At 37.6% G+C, this 25,765-nt stretch overlaps 1 protein-coding gene across 1 annotated transcript in view; it reads right to left on the bottom strand.

The window, feature by feature from the left end:
• The window catches only part of ZFC3H1 (zinc finger C3H1-type containing), a 62,073-nt gene that overhangs the window by 16,448 nt on the left and 19,860 nt on the right, over positions 1-25,765 (bottom strand). Inside the window, exons 8-27 of the mRNA XM_019543936.1 lie at positions 23,910-24,010; positions 22,416-22,619; positions 21,185-21,349; positions 17,586-17,723; positions 17,004-17,122; positions 15,754-15,900; positions 14,381-14,555; positions 14,023-14,154; positions 12,749-13,297; positions 12,501-12,610; positions 11,296-11,427; positions 10,029-10,150; positions 7,997-8,098; positions 7,567-7,683; positions 6,994-7,177; positions 4,224-4,410; positions 3,647-3,835; positions 1,281-1,518; positions 577-682; positions 299-497 (exon numbers count right to left, since the gene is read on the bottom strand). Of these exons, the coding sequence (XP_019399481.1) occupies positions 299-497; positions 577-682; positions 1,281-1,518; positions 3,647-3,835; positions 4,224-4,410; positions 6,994-7,177; positions 7,567-7,683; positions 7,997-8,098; positions 10,029-10,150; positions 11,296-11,427; positions 12,501-12,610; positions 12,749-13,297; positions 14,023-14,154; positions 14,381-14,555; positions 15,754-15,900; positions 17,004-17,122; positions 17,586-17,723; positions 21,185-21,349; positions 22,416-22,619; positions 23,910-24,010 (3,416 nt within the window). The remainder of the gene's footprint in view (positions 1-298; positions 498-576; positions 683-1,280; positions 1,519-3,646; positions 3,836-4,223; positions 4,411-6,993; positions 7,178-7,566; positions 7,684-7,996; positions 8,099-10,028; positions 10,151-11,295; positions 11,428-12,500; positions 12,611-12,748; positions 13,298-14,022; positions 14,155-14,380; positions 14,556-15,753; positions 15,901-17,003; positions 17,123-17,585; positions 17,724-21,184; positions 21,350-22,415; positions 22,620-23,909; positions 24,011-25,765) is intronic.

Here is a 25,765-nt window from a genome sequence, read left to right as displayed (position 1 = left end):
CTGTAAAGATCAGGCGCTTCAGTGTGGCTTTTCGGCACCTTTAGCTAAAGCTGATTCAATCAGCTATTAGATAAAAGCACCAAAAAGGCCATTCTGCATCCAATCTTTGCAGCTATCGGGTAGGCTGGATTCAAGTAACATACTGCCTCTTCTGTGCATGCGTGGGGCTTGGCACAAGCGTGCACTGAGTTTAAAGTAAAGCACCAGGGGTTTGGGGGTTTGGTTTTTTTTACGTCTGCAAGCACCCCAGAAGACCATTGTAAGGAGGGTTTTGTTTGTTCATTTGTTTGTTTGTTACCTGTGAAATGAGGAATTTGCACACATGATAAAAAATCTGTGCATTTTGAGGTTTTTTCTCAAATGCTGTAAGCCACACAGCACAGGCTTTGTCGTTCTGTTCCATCCGCAAGTACAACGTGACTAGGGATTCCAGCAGCTGATAGTTGAGAGGACAAAGCTCCAACAATGATCTACAAAGCTCAACAGCTGACTCCCACCTTAAACATAAGTAAAAGTAAAAAAATGCTGATTTGAACTTTTATAGGAAAAGAAGTCTCTTTTTAAACAAGGTCTTACCTTTCCAGAAGCTGCAGCAATGAAATCATGTTTCTGTAGAGTGGAAGACAGACAGCTATTCTTTCATTAGCTGTAATATTTTCATCAGTACACGTTTGGACTGCATCTGGAAAAAAAAGCTTAAAGGTAAATTTAAAAAAAGCTCCTGTCAACATGAATTTGAAGAAGGAAAAAAGTGGCATTTGGAATTAAAAACCTCTTGTGATTATTTTCATCACAGTCTTACTCCTCCTTCCTGACAACTGATAATTGTGCCTTAACTGTTCAATTCAGATTAATTCTATGCTGCAGGCTGAAGCATACATATACTCCAAGATGGTTTTAAATATTCCATCTGGGTATCAGGAGAGCACAGCTCTTCAGATGCTAGAAGATAAGCTATGTCCTGCTCTCACAGGCCATCAGTCCTTGCTCTGGCAGAACAAGAGGGTAAGCGTTACTGTTCAAGTCTTACAGGTTCTAGATAACTGAAGCACCAAAGGCAAACCACACCTATCCCCTTTAAAAAGGTGCAAGGAACAGGATTTAAACATTTTGCCTTTCTACCTTACAGTACCGTTTGCTAGGGTTAGGGGAGGGGCTCACTGCTTTCAGCACCCATAGCTGAACCCTGATTTGCGCAGGTAACATTACTCGCTTGTTTTGAATGAGGAGAAAAGGCTATACAGAAGAATTATGTACATCATCTACTTTTCTAAACTCACCTTCAAACACAGCTAACAACATATCAGGATTGGTCTTGATATCTTGCACTGTTTGCCATGGTATCAAAAATGGCTCTTTGCTCATTATCCTTGATGGGTTGGCATTAGCAGGATCATAGAACTTGACAGGGAGAATGTTGAATTCTATTAGATGTATATAAGCTAGCCAAGCTAAACAGCGGTCACTTAATGTAAGGCATTGTGCTATTATTGTTTCATTAGCTGATTTCAAAGCATTCTGTAAAAGGTAAAAGCAAGACTACATTTTAGTAATAAAACCTTAAATACGAGAAGATAAGAGAATCAAACTGAGAGAAAATTAAATATTTGCCATACTCCCTAAAGTTTATAACCTTTCTGCCAAAAACTGCTGTGGGAGCAATTCTGATGTCCTTACTCATGAGAAAAGGCTGGACTCTATTTGCTCCTGAGCACCTTTTAAGTTCCATTACAGAACCAGTAAGTTGTATGCAAACCTACTGAAAGCACTGGAGCTGCACAGCCATCACTGAAAGCATTATTTAAAAAAACACCTTCGGTAAAATTTCTGTACCTTCTGGTTAAAGTATACCTTCAGGCTTTGCAGCAAGACTAAACCAGCCCAATAAGACTGGCAGATGCAAAATAACATTTGTTGAACAGGAGTTAAACCAAAAAACCTGGACAAAATACATCTGCTTTACACTCAGAAAAAACTGAAAACTCTTATTAGCAGATCTGGGAAACTTATCTTCCAATATGTTTAATTGCTAAAGCATGCAGTTTTATAGGGATCCAAATAATTTGAAAACTCAGGGTGAACTGACAATAAAGGGGAAAAAGTTAAAAACATTAAGATATTTCACACAAGGTTCTCTGGGTGAATTTGATATCTTTTATTAAAGTAACTTCAAATAGTTGGAAACATTTTTTTAAGCAAGCTTTCAGGTTTAAAAACCTTTCATCAGGCTGAAAGTTTCTGCAGTTGGTGTGTGCTCTTCCTGGATGGAATGAAAAGTAAAGAATCCAGAGGCTGAGCTGGTATGCATACAAGACAGGCAGTCAATAAAGATGTAAACTGAGTCAGTGGGTGAGACAAGCTGGGTGGGAGGTTGGGGGGGAAAAAGGGGGATGAATATTGGAGAGGTATCTGGGGAGTAAGATATTTCAACGTTTTCAAAGCTTAAAAATGTAAACTTTGTTTTCAAACAGAATTTTTGTTCAAATACAAACCAAATCATCAAAAAAAAATTAAATAGGCTTAAGATCAAACCATGTTTCAAACTAAACATTTCAGGTGGACCTGAAACAAAATTTGTTTTCCTGCTTATCACTGAAGATAAGCAGATTTCCAAAAGATTTCCAGTTAAAATTAACATGTACTAAATACAGGTCAAGCAAAAACTACACTATCCTGGCCAGTTCTCAAACATATTTATAATCATCTTATATTAGACCAATGCCAAGATGGAGGATGATTTTCTAACTAAACTGGCAGCTTAAGAGAGTTATATGCTGCTTTTTTTTTTTTTTAAAGCTACACAGCTAAGAAAAATGTTTTGATTTATTTTAAGGTATTCAGTCATTGGGCTCCACCTGCTGGTAAGCATGAAAACCTTAAAACCTGCATATGTCAGAGCTCCCTTTTGCTATCAGCAAATGTCATCTTATTTCTCACCTCTGACTATTAGGAGTTTATATCAACCTTAGCTAGTTTTATAACATCTTCTCTGCATAGCAGAGGCAAACAGTGAAAGCAGGGTGATCACTGAGATCCCTACAATCAAAGGAACCAGCAAATCATCTACTGCTTACAAAAAAAAAAAGAGAAAAAAAGTCAGTCACATGAATGCCTGTTAAGTAGTACAAGGAGGAAAATAAACAAGATAAAACCTAACACTTTAAAAACAACATCAAATAATACAATATTTCCAAAAGACAATTCTTATAAAAATGGATTACATCAAACCACCAATACTGTTTTTCAAATTTGTCTCCTTGAACCATTTAGTTAAAGTAAAAATGAAGGTACCATAGACATTTAAGAAAAAGAATGCTGCTTGGCCAATAATGCAGTAATATACTTTATTTTTCTTTAAATAATTGCATCTTATGAACAGTTCCCTGCACAGTCAAGAGCAGATTCTTCTTGGTGGCATTCAAAATATTTTAAGAATTCATGCAAGATGAAGTTATAAACCCAAATCTGTTTTAGCATAACAAGAAAAAGGAATCCTTTCAAATTAATTTCCTGACACCTAAATAGAGCAGCTCTTCTGGAGATGGAGCCATAAAGAAACAAAGACAACACCTGAACAGTTCCGTAAAGATATACCATTTAATATATTCCATGTAAGAGTTTAAAATGCATGCAACTAGGAAGTCACCTGAAGTAGAGCAAGAGCATTTTGATGCCTTCCTGTAAACAGACTTAAGTGAACTCTGTAGAGTAGGGTCTCCAGGAGCTGAAAGGACAGAACAGAGTTTTCTTCGGCCTCTCCCATTTCCATTAGGAACTGCAGCATTCTTCCACAGACATAATCCTTCCCATCAAAGGAGGTTTCCAAGCTCAGAAACTAGACAAAAATTTTTTAAAATATCAAAATCTTCCCTAAAAGATGACATGTGTAAAGCTATTTAAATAACTTCCAACATAGTCAAGTAATTCATTTGTATGCATTAATAATAACATTTTTAATACAGGTTCAGAAATGTTCTAAAGAAAATGTTCCATTCCACTACTACTGAGGATCAGGCATTTCACACATACCTTTACTGTGTTATCCTTATTTAAGCTGTCACCCCATTAAATATGATATTTTGTCCACATCCTTAGTTCTCAAACACAAAATGCACCTCTTTCTCTGACATAGTCTAAACATACATTGTTTAATACAGTATTGGTATACCATGCACTATAAAACAAGAGAGCTTGAAGTTTTATAGTAATATTTTATTGCTTACTGTCCACCAGATTTGGTAAGTAGGGGCATATTCAACTGCTGTTTCACACATCTCCTGCACTTCCTCCTTGGTTCCTCTTTTTGAAAACAGTTTGAGGTAATGACACCAAATTTCAGGGTTCTCCTTGTTGTTTTCTAGTGCTCGAGCCAGAACATTTAAAGCAGAATCCAAGCACTCTGAGGATGAACTATGAAGAAAGTCAGACCATTTTATTAAATGTCACCATTTTTATTCATATATTTAAAGACAGTGGCATTAGGACTTATAAAACTTAGAAAACTAAAATCCACTCCCAAAAGAAAAGTAACACTTAGAAGAATGTGGCCAATTAGCATTTTCAAATTCTGTGTCAACTTTTTGTTGTTGCTGTTGTTTTGGGGTGGTTGTTTTTTTTAATGAAGTGGACAACTGCAGAGAGGCTTTCCATATTTATATACTTTGCATAGTGACAGTACACACTCTATGAAAATGAAAGATAAGCCAACTCTCTGGATCAAAAGGCCAGCTGAAATATTGCTAAACTGACCAGAGGTGAATTACTCATAGCTAGAGATCCTCACTATAAAAATAGCTGAGAGACTGAAACAGCTCCACCTTTCTGGTTCATAGATAAAAGAAGAAAGTTGGACATCTGTCTTAGGAGAGACTTCTTTCAATTTTCTATTATCAGCATACCTCTCACATCTACTTTTCACCGAGTGTCAAACGGCTTGCAATGTTAATTTACATGATCATTTACAGGTAACCAGTTTGATCTGCAAATACAGCTTCCCGCTTTTGTAGGTTATTGTTAAGCCTTGAGTACAGCAACATAATAGAAAAATAGTTTCAAGCAGCCAACCATAAGATAGGCTGCAAATGAAAAATCTCAGTTTGTAAGCATCAAATAACCACCATAAATCTAGAGAATGCTGCTCAGGCCACATTTAGTCTGGCAATCTATTCCTTTTGAAGATGCTTTACAGACAACATGCATTTGAACAACACAATCGTGTAAATGCAAATTTTAAATATCAAAACAGCTTGTAAATACCAAAACAGCTTATGTGCATTTCTGTTTATGCATACAATTAATTCCGAAAGTCTGTAAAAAGATCTTAATAGTGTATCTCAATAAATAAAAAAAGACATTTTAACTTCTGATGATTTTAATCTGCAGATCACTGTACCTGTCCACTCCAAAGCAACAGCTAAGTGACTTCTCATGAAAAGAACTTCCACCTTTCTCACTGCTTTTCTAGCAACTCCCCAAATCTCTTTAGCCCACACAAAAGCAGCTAGGTAGTTCTTGGGATTAGGTTCCACATCCCCCACTAGGATGAAGGTTTGTAAGTCACAGCAGACAGCTGCACAGAACTGCTGAGCTGCTCTAGGTGACTGCAGCTACTTTTATTTTCCAATCAGCTGTGCAGGACCACAGCCGTGATCCAGTCAACTGGAGAAGCACCACCCTTTAAAGTAAAAACCACAGCAAACAGATAGCTGTGAAGCTCATCCTTTATTAGGTAACCTCCTCCAAACTAAGACGACTGCAAGCTACCCAGATAAGAAAAATCTGGTTCTAGTATATTTCTAGTGAATGATACCACTCACCAACTCTGCAAATAAACTAATCAGATCTGAGCAGAATTTTGGATACATCTATATGGAAGTTTAGGACAGCTCTCTAGCTCCAAAAGTTATTAATTTGATCCCAATGCAAGAGGATGCTGAGCAGTGTACTACATATTTATATCAGGTCTGTACCTCTTCCTGGGAGCTGCGCTCAGGTCAGGCAGGGTGGAGCAAGGTAGTCGGCAGTCCTAGGTGGCTACGGGGGAGCTACAGCCATTCCAAAATTCACAAAAATGAATTTGCTGTGGCCCCAGTGCCGCCACTGCCCAATCTAAGCACAGCCACTGGGAAGAGGCTGGTGCAGCCCCAGCCCACAGCAGGCAGCCTGCCCTTGCCCTGTGCACACATCTGGGGGCACATGCCCCCTATGCCCCCCGCAGGGCACACGCAGCAGCAGAAGCATGTGCAGCTGCGTCCATGCTCACAGCATTTATTGGTGACATTATCAGCCACATCAGCCAAAAAAAATAGCCAATTGCCGATAAATGTTAGTTTTCCTTTTATCGGTGCTGATATGATATCATTAGAGATGCACCAGTCCATAGGACACAATGTAGCTGAATTACAACTTGCATTTCAAAGATAAAAATCCAAAGCCATAGAAGTTCTAACTCCCATGATCCACTTTTAAAAAGCTAACCCTAAGCTAGGTTAAAACTACACAAGTTTAGGCATAGTATTCTAAAAAGGCAGGTTTAAATCAGTGTCTTCTTTATAACACCCGACATGATACAGAACAGGACAAACGGAAATGGTATTCTACTGTTAGCTTATAACATTAGAAAGTGCATGGGTGTCTGTGCTCATGCAAGCATGCACGCACAACAAACACTCTGCCTCACCACCACTCTCCTTTACAATTACTCTTTATATCTTTTTGCATTTCAGGTACTCCCATCCCAAAATGAGACCAGCCTGGAGTTAAAGCAGCAATATGTTTTATTACTCATAACACTGGACTGTGTAAATAAGGAAGTCTAATCTGATAGCTCTTTTCCTAACTGCTTTTAGACAATAAATAATTTGTGGCTTTGTCTAGGAAACAAAAGGGTCCTTTGACAGAATGAAGAAGCTTGATTACTGCAACACAGGTGAAAAAGGTCAAACAAAAGGATAAAAGTGCAATATAATTGTTTGAATGGAGATAAGGACATACCCTTCACTTTGATTCAAGTACTTGTATGCAAGTTTAACCCAAAGCTGCACATCACAAGGGTTTTCAAGCACACTCGCCTCCAGGTTAGAAATGTCATCTGTCTCATTTGTAAAATATCTGACATCATCTGGAGTCACAACTGCATCCAGAGCTGGAACATTAGTTTTACGTTCTATAGGGTGGGCTGCAAGATTAGAGAGAGATTTTCTTTAAAATGGAGATTAAAGATCATATTAGAACTTGACTAATCAGGTTTTAAGAAAAGAGTAAGTAGAGAAATTAATAGCCACCAACGTTTGAGAAAGATATGGCTAGAAAAAAAATTGAACAGGAAAAAAAAAAATACTGCAAGTAAAATACGCTTTTCTTAATATTAGGTTGGACAGAAATTGATTACATCATTCAGCAACAAAAAAAAATTCAAATCAATAGAGAAACAGAGGCAGTAAGTAAGCAAAGTCATGGGGGTCTTTTTTTTTTTTTTAGAAAAAGGATATAAATAAATAAACGAATGATGTTTGCAACTCTTACACTCCTCATTCAATTCTACAGCACACTGCATTTTTGTATTACCATATTTAATAGGTCCAAAAGACTGCTCCTCCTCGCTGCTGCTACTATACAAAACAGGTTTTCTCCAGTATTTTGGCCTCCATTTCCGTTTGTCTTTCCAGGTTGTAAAAGGAGGTGCTGAAAGCAACCAAATTAGGCATTATTTGCTTTGTAATCATCAAAATCATTTTTGTTCAGTTTTAGATCAAGTTGTCAATAAATTTAAGTGACTTGGAAGTATGCTTCCATAGAAACTCGTGTTCTTTAGCATAAAAGTAATTTTGGAAAAAATGAAACCTGCTGGGTAAAATTTTTCACAAATACTTAATAAATTCTGCTGCCCTTAAGCTTACCACAACCCACGCATCTCACTACAATAAGAAAACATGTTTCTTCCACATACCACTTTTGTAAGACCCTGTGTTGAAGTCCTCCCAAAAAGGTTACTTACTGTGGCCTCTACTTTCATTGATATTGCTAACAAGAAGAACAGCCATTTGATCCACTGACATTCGATCTCTGTTTACACCAAAAAGTTTTTCAACATATTTTTCTGAAATGAGAGCAAGATTATAATTTAAATAGGTGCAGGCATAAGGACATGCACAACTTTGTGAAAATGCTCAAAGGGATACTGCCAAAAAAACAACAATGACAATTTGAAGTACCTTAACTAGTTATGCCAGTTCTGACTACTGCAAATCAATATGCTTATCAAATATAGTTATATACATAAGTCAGGAGCTGCAAAACTTATTTGATCATTTTTTCCATTCCAATTTTGTCATTATACTATTTTTTCTCATGCTCTGGCCTAGTCTAGGGGTCGGCAACCTATGGCTTGAAATCACACCATAGCTGAGCAGTGGGGAACTGCCTGAGCTGCACTATGACTAGGTACAGTGAGGAGAAGCAGCAGCAGAGAAAGGCTTCCAGGGCCACCACGCTTCAGTCCAGAACTGAACCATTCCTGCCTGCTGCCAGAAAATGCTGTAGACTGTTGGCCCAATCTATACTTCCACAAGAAACGGTATTGCTGTTATCTGCTAAGTCAGTGCTGTAACTAATTAGTCCTCAGATGTGATTTATCTGATCTACTTAGAGCTTCCTTACTTTCATTCCATTACTCCTCCAAGAAATGGTCGCCTTTAGAAGCAAGGAAATAAAAGACCTTTACCAGTATTCCTGCATTAAATCATAATTTAAGCTCTTCCACTTCCCTTGTTCAGAAGGGCATGTAAACGAAGACGAGCACTCATGAACCAGTCACATAATTAGCCCAAACAACAAAAAACTGATAATATCTTCATTAAAGAAGTTTTAATAATACAAAATAGTGTTAGCAAAAAGATTTTTTTTTATAAAAAGAATAGTCTTTAAATTAACTAGCAGCATCAAGAGAGCCCACCCCTTGAATTTCTGTAACTTGATGACAAGTTTCTTTATGTAAATCCGGTAACTTTTATTAGACCAACTCAAATAGCTGGACAAAAAATCTTCTTTGCAAGCTTTCGGGCACTGTTTGTCAGGCTGAGGACTATTTGAGTTGATCTAATAAAAGATATCAGATTTACCCAAACAACATTGTCTGCCTATGTCCTTAGACCACACAGCTACAACCTATACCCCTGTAATTTGAAGAGAAAAAAAGTCAACCTTCCAGAACTGTACCTGGATAAAACAAAATAGTATTTGGTCTCTTAATTTCTAAATTATATTAACACTCAATCTCTTTTTAAGACACTGAATTCTAAAGCCAACTGTTTTCCTAGACTTATTTTCATAAGTCACATGGAAAAGCAGCATCAATTAGTTCAATTTCCCCCAATACATAACAATTCTTGCTCAAATAAAGATTATACTAGTATTCCCATTCTAAATTTAAAATGAATAATCAACACTAAAAACCAGAAAGTTGATGGAATGAGTAGCAAGGTCACTTTATCAGACTAATCTGACAATCTGCATTCCAACTGAATGGAATTTTCTAGTTAAGTTTAGTTGCCTCACTTGAAATGCTAGGACAGCTATTTACTCTTTGATATAGCCACTGCTTAATTTCACACTCCAGACAGATCAAAACACTTCATCCTATGATTATGGAAAAAGCATTCACAGACACTATTGAAATTACTGCCCACGTTGGTTCCACTAAGAAAACAGCACTCCGTTAAATTATCTTCACACCTCGTTTCCTTAGCTTCTTACTGGAGTAAAACACCCAAATAAAGTTCATGAGATTTTTTTCAGGGTGGGGGAAGTAAAGTTCTTGTCTACTTCAAGGAAGTTATCTGTGAATTGGCACGCTTAGTATATTTTCCCTTCTGTGTACAGCACCATCTTACTCCAAGTAAAATGATCACAGAAAGACTTGCTTTAATCCTAGAACTTCCACTGAAAATGGAAGTCATCACTTGAAAACAACTGCTTGTTTTTATATTTAGTAAGAAAAAATAAACAAAACGAAAATAGACAACTTTAACCTGTAGCAGTGCTTATCTCCTCATCTGTGCTTTTCTCTGAACAACCAATCAGATCTAAATTGTAAGAGAGAATGTCTTGAAATAGCTGTTTTCGGCTAAGAGTGCAATCTTTCATATGCTGCCTAAAATAAAAAAGGGAAATTAGTATAATTATAATTTAATATATAAATTAATATCTATTAACATATAAAGATTTCATATAAAGGCTACTTAAGCATAAACCCAACAAAGCACCAAGTGTTAAGAGTAGCAAATGTTAACAAACAAATCAAAGGAGCACGATTTGTAAGCTGCCCTGAAATTTGTTTAAGAGGCCTAAAAACACAAATTGTAATTACAATAATGTGCAAATTAAAAACTTCCTCGTGTTATTTTAGTGTAATCCTGGATTCTTAAATAAGCAATTTAATAAAAACATGTAAACCATTCTATCTTGGTATTTTGGCAAACTACCACCTGAATAGAACAGCTGAGTTTACAGGACATTCCTGGGCATCTGATGGAGAGATTTATTTTACTAGGAACATCCTTCTCAGAAATAACAGCCCTAATGTTCTCCAATACACATTACATACCCGCACAAATCCTCTACTCCGGCATAAGTAGTCAAATCCATCTCAATCTCGTTTGACAGATTGCATGGTAAGCAATAAGATGACAATTTAAGCAGACTGACTGGTACATAGTGATACCAAATTAGACTCAAATCTCCCAGCTCACTGGTTTTCAAAATGGGATACACACATCCCAAGGGGATCATGATGCTTTAACAAAGGCTATGAGCCTAAATTTTAATAATGGCACTGGAGCTTCCAAATTGACAACATGAGGTGGGTAGCAGCATTTGAATTGATTTAAATTTTCCCTGCTGTAGCAGTGGAAGGGGGCATGAGGCAAAACCTCCAATAATTAGATGCAATATCTGTAAAATTAAAACAAATGTATACGTTTTCCATATATAGAATCTAAATATTGGGAGGGGGCCATCTTATGTTCAGGGTCATTTTATATTCAAGCAAATGTGATAATAGTGTAGCAATGTTCAAATTCAAGTAATACTCTTTTTCCAAGTTTAGGTGAAGATTCCCTAACAATATAACAGATGCCTGGCACATCAGTTATATTCCCATCACATTATATTTCCATAGATAAGTATTTAAGATAACTTTCTGCTCTAAACCTTATATATAACTTCAAGCATGCAGATCTTTAAGAATAATCTCTACAGAGATGTACTTTAAATGAATAAAAGATGAAAAGTACTCACCACTGACAATCATCATCATTACACGTGCCTGTTAAATCAAAACGGCAGAAACACTGTTTTGGCTCAATCATATTGCTATAGGTTACTGAGCTGAGGTAAAGTTTTTCCTTGGTTCGAAAATAGGGACTAAACCTAAAAAAGAAAAAAGAAATATCATACAAATGATAAAGACAGACAAGTTGAAAAATAAGTTGGAGGGGGGGCACAGCACTGGATGGTGGGCTTAGGGGGAGGTTGCCTCCTGCAATAACCTTGTACATCTAATTATTATTAGTGTAGAAGTACTGCTGATCTGAGGGAAACACAGAAGTACAATTTTTTACAGTCTGTGGGAGTCTGCTCCACCATACTATTCCCCCCGTTACATGCAGAACTTCAGTCGTGCAAATGGGGAATGAAATGCACATTATCAGAAGAGCAAACTCAACACAAATCAAACAGTATCAGCATCAAGCCAAACAGTGGTAATTTACTGGGAATTAACTAACCAAAAAAAAAAGGTGAAATAGCTTAATGGTAGAGATTTCAAAAGCAATGTACAGAAACCAAAACCAGTTTAAACTATTCTAAATAAAAAAAAGAAAATCCCTGCATTTGGCAAGACAGCATTTCAAGTTTGAGATTTCTAATTTCATTCTAGTACACTTTTTTTTTTTTTAAATATGAAGAAAGCAAGTAAAGCTGTTCCTACGGGAATTTCCACCTGTCTGCTATAATACAGCACAGAAATTAAATTTGCTGTACCACATAAATCTTTAGGGCACCATCATGTATAAGCTAACATACACTCCTATTGCTGAAATTTTTTTCATGTTTCAGCGAAATCCCCTCCATCTTTGAATTTGCTCTAATCCCAATGCAAAAAATCAGTTTGCAATAGATTGTCACACTATTTGGATCCAATTTTTTGCACAATGATTAAGTAACTGAAAGAGAAAAGGCAACTAAACAATCAAATCAGGTGTTGGTCTAAAGCACAAAGAAATTAAACAGAAAAAAATTAAGCATACGTGCAGTAATAAGCTGTTTCTGGGATGGCAAACCATTTTTAAGCAAATACAGAAATCTCATTATAACATGGCAAACTATTCTTAGAAATGTGTTATAGCTAATATGAGGAAACAATAAAAAGAAACACACACATACACACGGCAAGCAAAATACTTCATATGCTGAAAAGCCATATATAATAACAATCTTCATACCTGTAAGATTTAAAAACTAGAAGGGGACTATGATATGGTCCAAAGGGAAATGGTTTCACTTCTGTTTGTTTACTCTGTGCTGTAACGATATCCATATCTACTGAAATTTCCTAGGAAACAAATGTAATTCAAGTAAATAAATGCAATTTAAGTAACCAAAACAGTGCATACCCGTAGCCTTTTAATAAGGCAAAAACAACTTTAATACAGTACAACTTTAGTATGAAGGAACTGAAGAATGCACTCACCTGACCACATAAAGACTCTTCCTTAGAAGTCATGAAGGCAGTATTTTTCATTAGCAGCTCTTTCAAGCTATCAGCTCTAGCATAAAGTTTTTTCAGTTCTTCAATATTCAACCCAAGGAAAAGCTCAGGCTCATCCATCGTCTTTTTAGAAAGTTTATTTATAGTCTCCTGCTTAGGGGTATCCAGGTGTTTAAGATTTGGTTTAGTAAAAGAATTGGATTCTCTGAAAGATCTCCGGCGTTCTCTATTTGAGTTAGATAAAACCTCATCATCAAAATAGTTTTCTTCACTATCCAAGGTCAGTTTGTCTTGTGTCAGATCATGAAGCGATGGTTGAGGCAACGCAAATTCAGATTCCTCTTCTACATTAGGGATAATATTTGGTTGTTCCCTGGTTTGAAGTGCACGAGCTTCTTTTAGTTTCTGAATCTTTAGGGCATATTCATACTCTAATTGCTGGAGTCTCTTCTTTTCCAATGCAATCAACTCTGCTGAATGTTTCTTTGGACTTGATGCAGGGGAATTATCCAGTTTCAACATTTTGCTTGGCTGTAAAAAAAACAAATTCCTTTAATTTAATCTTTTCAGTTACTAAAATATTGATAGGAGGGAAAAATGGGTAAAACACTCTTGCCAGAATATATATACAAATCCCAGGAAAACCACAACAATTTGCCACAATTCCACTGACATATTTAGCATTTTTTCAATTAAATTAGCCTACATCATTGCAGGGGTCAAACATAAAAGCATTAAGTTAAAAAGGTGAACTATTAAGCAGATACACATGCACACAAACTTAAGAAAATGCACAAGTGCGATTTTCCCTGCCTTCCTCAGCTTGTTTTTCCAAAATATTATTGGCTGCTCCTCTAAGTATCTTTGTTGCAGAGCCTAAACAAGATCTTCAAAAGCTCTCAATAATATTACAAGGTTGGAAGAAACACTCCCCACAAAGCAGATATAAACTTTGCTCAGGAGCTATCCAACAAAGAGATAGGAGTAAAGATCTAACACCACTAATGTTCCAAAAATACCATTTTTCTGCTGGATTTTAAAGAAAGTTTAAGACTCTTAAAATATTATAAGAAAGGATGTGTACTTGGAAAAAGCAAAACAAAACAAAAAACTTTCCTTCCTTCCTAATTCATCTTTTAAAAAGAGTATTTTTCCACTTGCTTTGGTTCTTACTTGAAAATTCTGGAATCAGTTGACCAGATAAATGTTATGCCTTTTTTACCAGAGATTGACGCAAGTTTGTGCAAGTGACTTACTCCAAGGTGATCATGTTCCAGTTTTCGTTTTCCAATTTCTTTACTAGCCACTGCTTTTGCTCGAGCAAGCTCTTCTCCATATTTTAATGCCAGAGCTTTTTTCACTGCAACTCGTTGTTGAACTTTGTGAATCTGAAAATACAACAGAAAATGACCCTCTCCTCTACAGTTTCATTAGACAAAAAACTTAGGCACAATTAACTAATTTATATATTATGTAGAATATGTAAAAAATCACACCTCTTAAAAAAAAAAATTAAAAAAATGGAATTCCCCTACAAATACATAACAAGTTTATTAGCTCTAGCAAATTACTTGAACAAGAGATTTACTAAATAAAAAACCCCAAATAACTTACCTGTTCCTGAAGCTTTTTCAAAAATATCTTATTAACATTCAGGATCTTCTCAGTTGCTTGCAGTTGCTCAGCAAGTTTATTAATCTTATTTTCAGCAATTCGAACATTTTCTCTTTTCTTTACCTCTTGCTGCAGCAAATGCTTTAAAACAGATTCATCCTTCATCAAGAGAAGCCTAAAAATAAAAAAATAAATATACATTAAGGAACACAGATTTTTGAACATCAAAACTTCATAAACCCAGCAATGCCATTGTTGAATCCCAAGTTAAAACAGCTAAAGCTTTTTTGTAAAAATTAAAAGCTATTAACTTTCAACAAGATTGCCCAAAACATGCATTAAACAGTTAAGCAATTGAAAACACTGAAATACAGATTTAGTGTATGCTGTCATTTGAAATTTAGGAGTGGAGGAAGCAAGAAGCACATCTTCAATGTCTTGTTGGAAGTTTTAGATGTTTAAGAGTTCCAAATATACCACTCCAGGGTCATATTTCGTCAAGCAGCAGCTCAGGCCTCCTCTAATCCAGGCTGAGGAGCTAAGCCATCATTTGGACTTACAGAAGGACAGGCATCAGTTGCTTCCAAAGGAAGCAGCACTAGGAGCAGAAAAACACAAACTTGGTGCAGAGGGGTGGGGGGTGCAGTGGAGAGAAGCATTTCTGCTAATACTTGACTCCAAATTAAGAGCAATTTGGTTGGAAGCCCAGTAAATAAGTCTTGAGCCATGATGGTCAGAGCCAGGGAAGAGGGCTGTGGGACACCTAACTTCTGCACAGTAAATTTATAGTCAGGTGACATACAGAAGCAAGTTTAAAGAAGGGCTGCACAGGAAAACATTCAGCCATCTAATTACAAAGAAAATGGTACTAATCTATTTTTATTCTGAGAGCACCTGAGGACAGCAGGCCTATCAAACATGCCTCAAAAGAGAAAAGACAGGGCCCGAGTGCCACACCACAGAGGAAGCACTTGGCTCAGAAGTTTTAATTAGAAATTTTAATTAAAAATCTTTTTTTAATTTCACAGATACACACATTTTTTATGTGCCAGCTTACAGACTGATCTACACAGAGTAGAAGCAGTCTCTTTTTTACTGGAATGACAGTTGATAAATGTAATTTATCAAAAGCAGAGTAATTTGAAATGGTATCATCAGTACAAGAGTATAGTCATTTACACAAATCAACTGGCTATAACACTGTCAGATGGTATTATAACTCTATAGTGGACTGAAAAATGACTATGTAAGATACAAAACTATGGATAATGAAGGCCATTATAATGAAAAAATTAACATAAAAAAAAATTTGAGTTTTTCATCCCCTTTAGACAAAATTCAGCATGTTGCTTACATCATACTGAAGGACTTACTTGTGTTTCTTAAGTTTTGCTTCGGCTTCTGTCACTTGTTTTGTAACTATTGCTATTCTACTGATCCCATCAACTTCACCATCAGAATTTGCAGGAGATGAATTGTTCTTCAGTGAATCAGACTTAATTAAGCGCTGCTTCTCACGACTAGAACAGACAAATTAAGAATTAAATCTCCAGCAATTTTCAGTTAGTTAGATTTCATAGATTTCTAGGGTCAGAAGGAACCTTGTAGGATTATCAGTTCTGACCTCCTGCTCCAGGCAGGAAAGAGCAATGGGGTTAAATAACCACAGCTAGGTGCCTGTCTAATCTCTTCTTGAACACCTTCAGGGTAGGGGAAAAGCACCACCTCCCTTGGAAGCCCATTGCACATGTTAGCAACCCTCACCGTAAAGAATTTCTTCCTGATATCCGATCTAAATCTACTCTCCTTTAGCGTGTGGGTGTTATTTTTAGTAACCCCGAAGGCCACCTGGTAAACAGAGTATCCCTGATTCCCAGTTGACCGCCCCTCCCCCCCAATGAGTTTGCAGACAGCCACAAGACCATCTCTCAGCCTTCTCTTGCAGAGGCTGAAGATTCAGGTCCCTCAGTCTGTCTTCATAGGATCTTACCCGCAGGCCCTCAACCATACAAGCAGCCCTTCTCTGAACCCTCTCAAGGTTATCCACATCCCTCCTGAAGTGCGGCGCCCAAAACTGGACGCAGTACTCCAACTGCAGCTAGACCAATGCCGCACAGAGGGGAAGTATCACCTCCCTAGAGATGCTCGTGATGCACCTACTAATGCAAGAAAGTAGAGTTATCCTTACTTATTACCTTGTCCCATTGGCAACTCATGTTCATTTCAGCATTGACTAAGACTCTGAGATCGCTTTCCCCTGCCGTGATACTCAGAATGGTACTTCCCAGTCTATACGTGTATTGGAGATTCTCTCCCCCAGGTGCAGCACCTTGCACTTATCCTTGTTAAACTGCATCCTATTCTGATGTGCCCACTTCCTCAGTCTATCCAAATCTGCCTAGATTCGCTCGGGAGTCATGTTTTCTGAACACACACACTCATGTAACATAGGTATGTAGCTATATTGTCTAGTCTAGAAAGTAATAAGGCTACGTTTCAAACTAAAGATGCGCTACAGATCAGTTCTAAAGATCTCTAAATATGATAGCTTTTTGTCTCAATTAAAGGGACTGATTATTGAATAGCATACAGTAAAAGTTATTTTGATGACAGAGTAACATACTTGGCAATCTCTTCTTTTAAAAGTCTATATTCTATCTTCTTATCTTCTGGTAAAGCTTCTGGGGTTCTCATAGGATCATTTTCTTTTTCTGACTTTGGAGGAGCTTTGGTTTTTGAGGCCTATTAAAAAGAGAAATCCAAATATGCAAATTATACACACAAATCTAAATTAAAAAATTCAAGTGCTTACTACAAGTTATAATTTTCCTTAAGGAACACTTAAATATAAAATTTAAAGGCTTTAAACAGTTTTAGATTTTTAAAAAAAAGAATGTTAAAAGGCTTTTGAAGAAAAAATATTTGAATATTAGCTCTTTATCTTATCTGCAAAAAGTTAAGAGGTCTCCATTAGTTTCATTTTTCAATTACACATTTTCACATAATTTAGATTGCGGGTTACTATTTTTAACTAAAACAGAGTTACATGAGAATTGTAATGCAATGAAAATATGATTGCCTAGGCAGAGTAGCAGAAAAATTTATTCAAATCTTTTTTAAATAACTCCATATCTGTAGATCCAAAAAATACGGTTTACCTTCAGTATTTACAGAAATACTAAAATTAATTAGATATTTTATTTACCTCAACATTCCTCCTTGCTTCCTTGATCATAGATTCTAGTCCACCAAATACACTGTTAGTTGAGTTAGATGGTTCTCCATCAGATTCGCTATCATCTGAATCATTTAGCGTCACCACCACTGACTTGTGCTTTGGAAGCTATAAAATACATAACAATGGTAATTACAAAATTATATCTGAATTTATTTTGAGAAACTTCAATCCATTTGATATATTTGAGTAGTTTTATGCCTCCACTACTAGAACCCTTAGGTATCTGGCAAAAGTCACGCAAGATAGGAAAGCATTTTCTGCAATTTATATTTTGAAAAGTGACAGTTCTCAAAAGACAGTTCATGAGAATGAGTGGGAGAAATAATTGTACATATAGAACCTATACTTGTAGGCAACCACGCTCTCCCCAAATCTTCTTTCTACTTCCTAAACATAGGCTTGGCAAATGTCAATCAACCGGGATAACTGTGGAATAATTCCAGGGTGGATAAAAATCAATGCTTTTTAAAAAATAAATAAATAAATAACATCGATTTTTTAATTTAAATCAGATGTTTTTATTTAATTGTATTTTTAAGATGCTTTAAAAAATATAGTTTTAATTTAAGATATGTTAAAGCTCAAAAATATCATCACGGAATAGGGATTATAAACTTCTAACTACATATTATTTGAGACAATATATTCATGTAACCCTTTTAGAAGTTTTAGAAAAAGGTAACAACAGGCTGTGGACTATATTAGGAGCCCAATTTTATGAGGTTTCTAAAGGGTTCTCTATAGATTAATAAAGATTAAAGAAAACCACTCTACCTGATGGGACTCAATGCCCAATCTAGGAGATCCCATTAAGCATCTCTGTGATGCTTAGTTTCAGTTCTCAAACTGGATCTGTCTCTCCAGAGATCACAGGCAGAAAAGGTTCTTTGGGCAGATGTGATCTCTTTTATCAGACCAACTAAATAGTTGGAAAAAATGTTCTTTGCAAGCTTTCGGGCACAGACACCCTTCTTCAGACATAGCTAGAGTTTGTTGTCTCCATAAATAACATCCTTGTTAACAACAGTTATATGGAGATGAGAAATAACAAACCTGATTACCCAACCATCAGCCCCATTGTCTCTAAGTTTGTGCACACAGTCAAGCCCTTACCTTTCTCTAAAAGTGCAGTTTCAAGAAGTTAAATGAATAAAGGATCTCATACAAAAAGAATGCACTTTTTGAAGAAAACAATGAATAAAATCGAGACTTCCTAGCCAGTGATTTAAATCATGATTTAAAGTGATTTGATTTAAATCAAATCCACCCAGAATAATTCTCACCCTCACCTCAGAATACCATCCTCTGCCACTGTAGAGATTTAAAACAAAAATTCCATTATCTCATATCTGGTAGGAAAAAAAAAGAAATGCTCTGCATCTTCCTGGATCCTTAATATTCCTCATCTAGAAAATCCTGAGATCACTGTCCATATTTCCTGCAGTTATACCTCTGCAATAACAGTCATTTGGAACAGCAGAGCTAAACAGCAGTCCTGATCACTTACACTTAACTGTTCCTCTCAAACAAACTGGGAACCTACAACACAGATACGTTCCTACAAAGGGGGAAATAAATCAGAAAATTTTGTGTGTTCCTTTACTATCACTTTTAGTTAAAATGTAGAACCTTTATTATTGCACTACTGCAAACACTAAGCATTAAACTTTCTCGGTCAAGCCCAAAACATCACAAGTTCCTGACTGCTTAAATAGAATGCTGGATTTAAAAAAAGAAAAGAAAGGCCAATAAGCATTCAGGGTATATTTTTTTTACCATATTTTCAAGACTTTTTCCTCCACAGCCATAAGGACTAGAAACTCATATATAGAAAGTTGAATGGACATTCCCATGCAATCACCTGATTTTCAGAAAAAGGACTTTAATTAAAATGGCACAAGTTACAAGATTTTTCATCAGTACATGAGAACAATGTTTTCAAAGTTCAGACTGATGGGAATTAACGATACATTTGTTGCAGTGTTAGTGGGGGAAGAAACTGTACAAGTGATCTGCTGATTCCTTTAAAATACAAAATCAAAAGCATTTCTGTTCTACACATTAAACAGAACATTTGCAATGAATAATTAATTTAGCAAGCACAAGAACTGTGTGACTTTCCATTGCTGCTGGTAAAAAACAAACTTTCTTATTAGAACAGCTCTGCAAGATGAAGAGCTGCAAATAAGCAACTGCAGCTGAAAAAAATGAGCAAAGATGCAAAGATCTACCCATCAACTTTTAATAGATGTTAAAATTAACTGAGCTATGAATCATTAACAACTAGATTGTATATGCCTGGGTGGCCAACCTGCAGCATGAGTACCACAAACAGCTCATACATACCATACTTCCCTGCAGGCAGGGGCAGTAGCAGGGAGCACAACCCTACACTGCTGCCCATGCACACAAGGAAAGTGTGGCAGGCCAGTGGGGAGCTTGGAGCAGGCAGCCTTCTGCTCCCCCCTGCAGTGCCCTGCCACACCAGGTTCCAAGAGGCAAGGGCAGCACAGCAGGGAGCATCGCTGGTATGTGCTGCCTGTCTGGAGCTGGGTCTGGGAGGCAGCTGGGGCCAGGGTGGAGAGGCAGCAGATGTTTGCAGCTGGCTCAGGTTCTGGGAAGCTGTTGACAACCACAGAGCCGAGGATGGAGGGGAAGAGGGCAAAAGCAGGGCATCCTGCCATGTATCCCCTGCCCTCATTTTGTTTTTCTGGCATGCCGGCACTCCGGCACCTTCCAAGGTAGGTATTGCAGGAGTTTTCAGCACTCCAGCCAAAAAACATTGCCTACCCCTGCTCTACAACCTACACAGGACAAATCTAGAGCTGGGAATCCCCTATTTATATTACTCTCCCTGGCATCTGCCATTACTGGCAGACGAAACACCTCCAGCCATTCTGTTCAAACCTATAACTGACTCTGCTGTCTTCCCCGCAAAATCGTAAGAGGATCATAAACCATTTTCAAGGCTCAAGGAAGATGAGGAATATCACAGATCTCATTGACTTGAACTGAACTTGTTTTCCCACCCCAAAACATCTATTAAAATCAAATTCAAGTCTTTCACTGTCCACACTAAACATGATTAAATATCTGACACGTGAACTACTAGATTAGCACTGCCATGTCAAATATCTACCTTCCTTAAAAATGAGGCCTGGAGAATGGAAAAGAAAATCAAAGAACTAAACCATGTTCTGTTTGCAAAATCTTCTTTGAAATCTTCAATTTAGTAAAACACCAAAGCAAACTGAAGTATATTTAAAACATTCTTTCAGAAACTCAATGGACTTTGGATTAGGCTTCTAAACGCTTACAGTGCTTTGAAGATATAAAAGGTCCTAAATGTTAATAATTCTTGAGTGTCACCTTGTTTCTTTAAGATTAAAAGATGCTGATTACCAAAGTAATCAGCTACCCGAATAATGTTTAACTGAAATGTCTATACCATTTTGTGCTCAACTGCCAAAATAGCTGAAATCTGTTTGCTCATTTTGGTCCAAGACAACTTTGCTGGGTGGTCTTATAAAGTGAAGGCTTCAACTAATTTGATCACTTCAACTTACCGTGATCACTGCTCGTGAAGGTCGAGGTACTCTAACAAACTTTGTGCTCTGTACCCGAGGCTGGGATACAGTATTAATACTGACTGCTGATAAATTGCTTCTTGGCACAGACTGAGAATTGTCTGGAACAGGAGGTGAAGGTGGACCACTATTACTTGAAGTTTCCTAAGAAAATAAAATTTTAAAAATCCAAATCAGAAAGAAGCACAAAGCACTAAGTCAAAGTGTTTTTAAGAAGTACAGAACTGTAGACTGAAATTAATTAAAAGCAGTAGCACGATAGTGCCCCTGCCACTTCCACAAACTCTTGAAAGCAGACACTATACCACCCAAAAACCACCTAACTTTTTTCTGAAAGGTATACCATTACTACTATATATATAGTTGCATGGCAATGCCAAAAATGTATTGGGTAAGAATGGCTGTGCTCCAGTTTAAAAGTGTTATACAAAGGAAAAATAGCTGCAACCTTTTCATGATGCCAAAAGGGCAGACAATTTTATTTTCACTAAAAGTAGGGGAAGAATTAGGGTGGTTTTTACTTTAAATATTGTGTCATGTTCTAGTTTTCTAGCAATGCTTGTTGCTAGGAAACTGAAAGTAAAAGCCCTTTCAACTTTAAATGAACAAAGTAAGCAATGCTGAGTTATTCCAAGAGTTTAGGAGAAACAATGGTTTGTTTGTTTTTTTTAATACCTTTAGTTAAACTAACTGTAAGAGATAATCTAACAAAATGTTAAGAGAAAGGTTTGACAAAACCTTTCACAGGTCTTGAGAAGCAGGCAGCTTGAGTTAAAACAGCAGACAGGAAGGCATTGAAAGCATATCAAACCTCTCTCCCAACTACACAGTTGGTCCAATAAAAGATGTAACCCAGATCCTTGCCTATCATACTTTTCCTGGACCATCACAGCTACAAAACTCCAATTCCACCCCAAGAGTTTATTCACTTTTCACTTATTTAACAAACAAACAAACAAGCAAGCAAGCAATTATAAATCCTCCTCCCTCCAAACTGATTTTCAGTCCCTTGAAGTGTCATAATCCAGTTATACCAGATCAGATGAAACTGCCAAATTAAAAACAGATTCTTTAAATTAACTGAGGGTCATGTTACATATCAATAAAATAGCATAAAATAGCCTATTCCCCATGTGTTGCATGTCACACTTATAATTAAGATCAAAACTGCCATCTAGAGGCTATATTCACAGATTACACAATGGAATACCTCAGATCTGAAAGCTCGTTTATTAGCTAGAGACTTGAGAAGCTCTTCTCGTAGCAGCATTTCCTCTTCTTCTTCCTCATCTGCAAACGGAGGTTTTGGTGGCTGTTCAGGTTCCTCAGGTGGAAGGGGTGGGAGAGGTGGAGGAGGTTCAAGAGAAACACAAGAAATGCTATCCATATAAAGTTGGCTTAAAGGCTGTATTGCCTAAAAAGTAATGAACAAAAAAATTGAAAAACCTACCTATTGTTTATTCTGGATAATTTAGCAAAGGTCAAATTAAAACAGATTACATCAGGGTTTGGAACCATAACTCAAATACTGCAATTCAGACATGAAAAAGCTGAAGCTAAAAAAAGCTGCTCCTATTTACAAAGGCAGGCAAGCAGCCAGGCAGTGACAATAAGGGCATAACTACACTGTATAGTAGCTGGGTACAAACAAGTTAATTTGGGAATTAGAACCAGACTAGCCACGGCAGCCCAAAGCTAGAAACAAGTTAATTTACTGCTAAGAAACTGTGACCTAGTGATAAACCTTTAAGAACTGCCCCAGGCAGTGTTCTTACGAAGTCCTTTGAAGGTATTTAAGTTTTATAAAATGAGGAGCAACACCTAAACAAAAAAAAAAAAAGGGGAAAAAAATTGCCTGTATGCACCTGGAAGAGGAAGACAAACAAATAGGTATATAAATTGCTACTGGAATCACATGAGAGAAGGCAACCAGAGTCTAGTTGAAAGTGACACTGCATCCCTGACAGACAAAGTGGAAAAGACATGCAATAAAGCAACAGCAGGACATTGTCTATTTGTGATTAATATGGGCAAAAGGATGCTCACTTATATAGAGAGCCTAGAAATAAAGCTGAGGATGGAAGAAGGAATTGAGCTCTCTTCTTCTTCAGCTATGCAATCTGGAAGTGATAAATATAACTCTCTAAAGCAGGCATGTCAAAGAGGTGGCCCATGGCCCCTGGTGCTTGCTCTAGGTCTGACAGTTGACTCAAGCAGCATGTGCAGCAAGCACCAGCCACACACACAGGGCCTGGCTGGTCTGCGATGAACACCACACACTGGACCAGCCCTCACTTGGGATTCAATCTGGGCTGTAGACTGGCCCCACACCACTCATCCAGGCCACAGGGCCAGATGAGTTTGACATCTCTACTCTAAAGCAAAAAGTAAATCAAGAGACTGACTGAAGCCCAAGCAGCAACAGAGACAGAAACCGGAAAAACTATAAGCGGTTGAAAGAACTGCTTGATTTGGCTGGTCCTGGAAAAAGACTAAATCACTCCAAATTAATTCACTAAAGCAGGGGAACAAATCAGCAGTAGAAGAGGTAGTGACACCAGAAAGTGCTAAAAGTCTACAAGAGGTCACAAAAAATTTCAAATATTTTAAAGAAACAAAATACAGCATCCAATATGTACTTTAAAGAAACATCAATTTAAATAATTAGAGCCAACATAATTTTTTTTTAAGTTTCATTGCTTACCGGAACTGGAAGTGGCAATGACAAGGCAATTGGTGGTGCAGGAGGAGGAGGAAAATATCCCATTGGACACTCAAAGAAGGGAGGCTGTACTGGAGAAGATGCTACAACAAAAATATTTTGGTAATTACCAACCACCAGTCTAGGTTACAAAGATCAATTTACTGATAATCTCACTTCAAACCATCACGATAAAACAAAGTACAGAAGCACTTGATTTACAAACTACTCAATTTTTGGTAAGTGAAACCAAAACAGGAGACAGTATTTATTTTTTTCATTCCTCCAAAATATACACAGATCCATTTCATGTCTTATTGCTACTTTTTAAAATATTTTATATTTTTATTTTATATGATGTGGAGACAGACCTGTTGAAACTCTCTGGGTTGAAGTCAGAGGAGGACACATTTGCTATAGACCACCAGATCAGGAGGATGCCAGCCAAAGTTCCTCCAAACACAGGCCCTGATTTCCAAGGGGCGCCTGAAATCACCCTGACATCTGCTTAAAAAAGCAATATAGCAGTGCACAGGCAATCCAGGAAGTTTTCAAAAAGTGTTGGGGACAACTCCCTGGTGCAAGTGTTGGAGACACCAAGTAGGGATCATGCTCTTCTTGACCTGCTGCTCACAAACAGGGAAGAACTAGTGGGGAACATGGAAGTGGACAGCAAGCTGGACAGCAGAAACCACAAGATGACTGATTTCAGGATCATGAGGAAAGTAAGGGAGGAGGGCAGCAGAGTAAGGACCCTGGACTTAAAAAAAAAAAGCAGACATTGACTCACTCAGGAAACTGATGGGCTAGAGGCCAGTCTGAGGGGGAGAGGAGTCCAGGAGAGCTGGCTGTATTTTAAAGAAACCTTACCGAGGGCACAGGAACAAACCATCCCAATGCATAGCAAGACTAGCAAGTATACCAGTAGACCAGCTTGGCTTAGCAGGGAACTCTCTAATAAGCTGAAGGAAGGTTACAAGTGGAGACTTGGACAAATGATTAGGGAAATATATAAAAAAGTACCGCTTGGGCATTCAGGGATGATATCAGGAAGGCCAAAGTGCAACTGGAGTTGCAGCTAGCAAGGGACATGAAGGGTTTTTACAAGTATGTCAGCAACAAGATGATGATCAGGGAAAGTGAGACCCTTAATGAATGAGGTATGCAACCTAGTTACCAGGGACCTTGGTTTCCCCCGATTAAAAAAAAATGCAAATGAAAAGCCACTATATATACACAGGTATCAGCTGAACACAACTGATATATTTACAATTTTAAAGCAATTTGGAAGCATACCAGTGCCTCAATCACTATAATAAAATAAATCCTAAATACGGATACATTTTGGCATTTGATTTTAGGTTTATCATCATGGAAAAATTAGAGCTCCCCCTGCCCTGTGAGCTCACAGAACAAAGGTCCAGGACCCTCAATCACAGGCCATAGCCCCCCAGCCCTGCTGGGGCCCCTCACTCCCCCTTAGCCACCCGAGCCCTGTTGGTAGCTCTTGCCCCCCATCCATAGCGCCCTGCCCATCCCCAACCCCGCTAGAGGGAGCCCCCAACTGCCAGAGCTATGCAGCAAGAGACCCAGGTCCAGAGCTCCCTGCCCTCCATTACAGCACCCAAGCCCTGGCTGCCACAGTGCAGTGGAGCACAAAGCCCAGGTCCCCCACCCCTGCTGCCTCAGGCTCAAGCAGTAGGTGGGGCTGGCGCCCCATCATTGTGTTAGAAATATTATTAAAAATGCATTATCAATAAGTCTTGTTAAAACAGCGCAGCTGTCAGCCCTCCCTGGTGAGAGAACTGGGAGAGCTACTGAGAGCTCTTTGTATTAAGGTATCACTCTCTCTTTGTTTT

Source organism: Crocodylus porosus, unplaced genomic scaffold (assembly GCF_001723895.1).
Source record: "Crocodylus porosus isolate Cpor-Errol unplaced genomic scaffold, CroPor_comp1, whole genome shotgun sequence".
NCBI lineage: Eukaryota > Metazoa > Chordata > Crocodylia > Crocodylidae > Crocodylus > Crocodylus porosus.
This window is presented reverse-complemented; position numbering and strand designations above follow the sequence as displayed.